Genomic DNA, 4,603 nt, shown 5'->3' with positions numbered 1-4,603 from the left:
CTATCAAATTAGGAATATTAACAATAACAATAATACAAAAAATCCAGAAAGAATAAAAGTGTTAAATGCAAGTACATTGTGATTCTAGCATATATGTAAGATGTCACTCCATAAAGATGATAATATGGGATCACGTAAAACAAAATACTATAACACTTATGGAAGTTAAAAGAAATTAGTGAAAGGCCATCACAATCAACATTGACAAGTTGTTGGAGATAGGCAGCACATGTATCATGAGTGAAGGGGGTTATCACCATGATAATGGTGGTGGTACTCATAGAATGACCACGGAAAAGGATGTGTAACCATGATGGGTTTGAAAGATTAAAGAAGCATACTGATTACCATAAGCTGCAACTATTATTAACCATCAAATTAAGAATACTGATAATAACAATTACAAATAAATAAACAAAAATCTAGAAGGAATAGTAGTGTTAAATATTGTGATTCTAGCGATTATGTAAGATGTCACTTCATAAAGAAGATAAGTCGTGATCATGCAAAACAAATTCCTATAATTCGATGTGCTTTACTCTAGCACCTTGTTAGTATTCTCTTATCATTAAAAAACACACTGTTAATTTGTAACCAGCTCAATTAAACCAAGAACAGCAAAAAACAAAACCACTAAAAAACTATGAGACAAGCACATTCAAGCTAACCTCAAAACAGAAAAACAAACACTGACATAAAATCAACGTGCAGAACACTATGCACTAAAAAAAACTTGAACTGTAGTTTCACCCGGGACTAAAAGCCTCTACATAATCAATTCTTAGTCGTTAAGATTTCATAATTCAAGCATCTATCTACTCTAAACGCATGTAAATCTCATTCAATAAGCTCTATCATCATTATCTAACAATAAAATTCTCCAAAAATTGACACGTTAAATTAATCATACCTTAGCATTACGTTAAGAAGCGTTCGTAATTAGCATCAGAGCCGAGTAACTCACTTGCCCGGTAACACGTCACTCCAGATTCAAAATCACCCAAAAACCGTGAACCCAACCGGTCTAGCCCAATCAACTCTCGCCACGTACACCTCTCCGGCAACGACGCCAAACAAACCAACTTCTCAACCTCCTTGGCACTCACTCTCCCTGCGATTCTCGCCTCCCCAAACGGCTTCAACAACTTCTCCTTAGCAAGCCCCACACACTTCTCCTTAGCAACAACCAAACAAGCCTCCATTTCATGGACCTCACACTCTTCTCTCCCTTTCAAATCCGCGGGTTTCGCACCGCCTATCAGATTCCGCCACCACGGAGGCTTGCACTTGTTGGAGGCGTTGATGGCGCACCCGATCCTCGCGCCCTCTTCGCATTGCGAGAGAATTTTGGATTCGCAGGACCGGTAGGCGGCGGCCCAGGATTTGGGACTCCTGAATGCGAGGAGGTAGGGGCCGTGAGAAGGATCGTCGCGTGGGGCGGCGGGGATGGGCCCGCGGAGTATGGGTATAGGTTGATCGAATTTGACGGTCGTTGATGAAGCGGAGTACTCCTCTAAGTTTGGTTGAGGCGATGTAGAGGCCATTTATTTGATACTTATCGGGGTATTTTTTTGGGCTTTAAATAAGCAAAATGGATAGAATCTTCCATGGTGGCACTAGCCGCGTAGAATTTAGGGGTGGGCGGGTCCCTAGTTTAACGGAGTTAGAGCCAACCGTTTCCTTGGATTTGAAACCGGAAACAGAACCGAAATTAGCTGGTTTGGGTTCTTGGATTGGAATCTAAAACATAGGTTTTGGTTCACAATGGTCAGGTTAATTTCAATTATTCTCTACTTTTTTTAAAATGCAAATAAACTCTCAAAAAATTACAAATATATTCTTAATAATTTACAAAAATTACAATTCAATCTTGATTCTTATCCAGGTACCCAAATCTCGATTTTGATTTTCATTCCTGGTTCCTACAAGGGTGGAACCAAAATCAGAATTGATTGGTTCTTGATTTCTAGAATCGGAACCTACTCTGTGAGAGTTAGTTCTGGGTAGGAACCAGAACCTTAGGCACCTGTCGATTCCGGTTCCAACTGGTTCTTTTGCACACCTCTAGTAGAATCTATAGATTTGATCTCCGCGCTTTTATTTCTTATTATTTTGATTCTTTTGCTAATTTTAGTGAAGTCCTTGATGTTTATCATAATTGAAAATGTCACTCTGTTTTGGAAATTAGGGCTTATTCCATTTGTTAACCCGGAATCATTACAAATTGCATCCAATCCCAATGATATGGAAATTACATAACCAACCTCCTCATTCGGTTAGTTCCTTTGGGTTAAGATAAGTTTCTGACCAATAAAGTCAGGATGAATGGACTAAGGAATGAGAATTTTATTAGCAATCTGTCATTTAGTTCATAGTAAAGGCTTAAAAAATAGAAATGAGGTTCCATAAAAAGGGCTGTAGTCGTATTACTTCCAAATTTGGAAATTTACCCCTTTTTAAATTGTAATTTCCCATTTACCCCTAATTCAATATATTTATATTTAAAATATTTTATTAAAATGATAAGAATTAAATTTCATTATTTATCCCTTGTCGTTGACACCGGTAGTATTGCCATTACCATCACCGTTGTTGGTGGTGTTGTCATTGCCAATTGATGAATTTCCACCACGCTGTTGGCGTCACAATTGGCGCATGATGAATCGAGGCTGTCGATCTGTCCAACTGGGCAAATTATGGCCTTCGATAACCGTCACAAAGATGTCATGTGTGATGCTTGTTAATCACTTGATTCCTAATCCAAAAACCAAACATGACTTTGGGGGTTAAAGAACTGTTAGCAAGTCATTAAAATTTAAGCTGTCAAGAGTTCGTAAATATTACCAAATTGTTCTCTTACCATTTATTTTTACAACTAAAACTTAATGGCAGGGAAATTTTTATTATTTCTGAAATCTTAGGGGTTTTTTTGTTAATTTATCATGCTTAAGGGGATTGATGTCATTAGCCCCACCAATAAATGACAATTATTGTGCTCAAAATTTTCAAAAAACATTTTCAAGAAAAACAAAATATAAAAAATTTACGGTAAAATTCCTACAAAAAATTAAAGAAGCAAAAATCATAACAAATATCAGAAAAAAATTAACTAAAAACCTACCAAATTCAAAAGAAAAATTAAAATTACATTTTTTTTTTTTTTAATATCATATGTGTTTTATTTGTATTTTTGGTGTTAATTTAAAAGAATCGAAATCTTAAAGTTTTTTTTCTTAATTTTATAAAATCTTTTTTTTAAAGGTTTATATGATCATTGCATAAATCAAATTTTAGCTTTTAAAGAGAAAAACTAATGGTAGAAGAGGGGCTTGTATAATTTTTTTTTTTTGGATAAACTAATCCCCAAAGTCCAAGTCAGTCACATATGTGGTAGTCAATCAACTTTGTGAGATTTGAACACAAAACATCTTGATAACTCATCTAATTAAAGGTGTGCACAAAATTAAAACGGTGTCGTTTTAGTAAAATCCGGATCGGATTCAGATATCCGATTCTTTAGCAACCTTGATCCAGATTTTCAGATCGGATATCGGATTTTTTTGCATACCCTTGACTATAAGGCTAGTGGTTGTACAATTCTGTTAACAAGGACATCAAAATTTAAAAACAGATAATGCAAGATAAGATACTAATTTGATTAAACAACGTAATTTTGAAAACTTCTATTACAAGCAACTTCATGGTCATTGACTCATTGATCTATTTCTCTCTCATTTATCTTACCCATTAAGATTCATTTTAAAATTTATTAAAGTCCTGAATAAAGACCTTTTTTATTTCCAAATTGGTGCTTATATAGAAAATGCCTTGACCATTCTCCATAAAATTTGCCTCCAAGATTTTAAATAATTTAACAGTTATATATATTGTTTTTAAACACACATATTAGGAGTGGTTTTATTTTCATATTTTTAATCATTTTTAATAATAAAAAACGCAAAAAAAAAAACACCCAAAATTTCTAACAATTGAAATATAAAACCCATATTTATATTGAGACGTGACTTTACGATACTTAATGGCTAAGATTTATGATATAACTTAGAATTTATTCCAGATTCAACACCAAATGGCTTTGGCTTTTTTCGGAGACAAATTTAATGGTCATAAGTTTAGAAACCGCCTCCCTCAGGCCATATCGCTTTCATGCATTCCCTTTCTGAAAATCTTTTTAAGTCTTGACTATTTTTCAGACTGCGTCAATGCTTTCATGCCGTTGCCACCATAAATCAGTAATGACTTGGGAGCCGCAATAAACAATCTTATTTCAAGAGCCACGAATTTCTTATTATAGCTGTAGAGTTAATCTGCACTTCTAACACTCAAAAAACATCCACCAATTTCACACTCAACACACACAAACGAAAAATGTAAAGAAATCAAGAATAGAGACACGGATTTTTACCATGGTTCGCTTATCCTATATAGGATAAACTACATCCACATTGAGCTCAAGAAACTCAGGAGCTCGCTGCACTAAAGATTAATATAACCTGATACAAACAGATTCTACACCCCAAACTCACTCTTAAACAGCGTATCTCTCTCTCACAATAACCTGGAATCTTTCCTATGAGAACTC

General features: G+C 34.9%; 1 protein-coding gene across 1 annotated transcript; it reads right to left on the bottom strand.

The window, feature by feature from the left end:
• Positions 1-718: 718 nt before the first annotated feature.
• Positions 719-1,544, bottom strand: LOC116145832. The gene has a single exon (XM_031431263.1). It carries the CDS (start codon positions 1,542-1,544, stop codon positions 918-920), a length of 627 nt encoding a protein of 208 aa, XP_031287123.1. The 3' UTR covers positions 719-917.
• Between the last annotated feature and the right edge of the window lie 3,059 nt (positions 1,545-4,603).

The sequence above is a fragment of the Pistacia vera genome, unplaced genomic scaffold (genome assembly GCF_008641045.1).
Source record: "Pistacia vera cultivar Batoury unplaced genomic scaffold, PisVer_v2 Contig468, whole genome shotgun sequence".
Classification (NCBI taxonomy): Eukaryota; Viridiplantae; Streptophyta; class Magnoliopsida; order Sapindales; family Anacardiaceae; genus Pistacia; species Pistacia vera.
The sequence above is the reverse complement of the archived record's forward strand: the minus strand, read 5'-3'. Positions and strand labels throughout refer to the sequence as shown.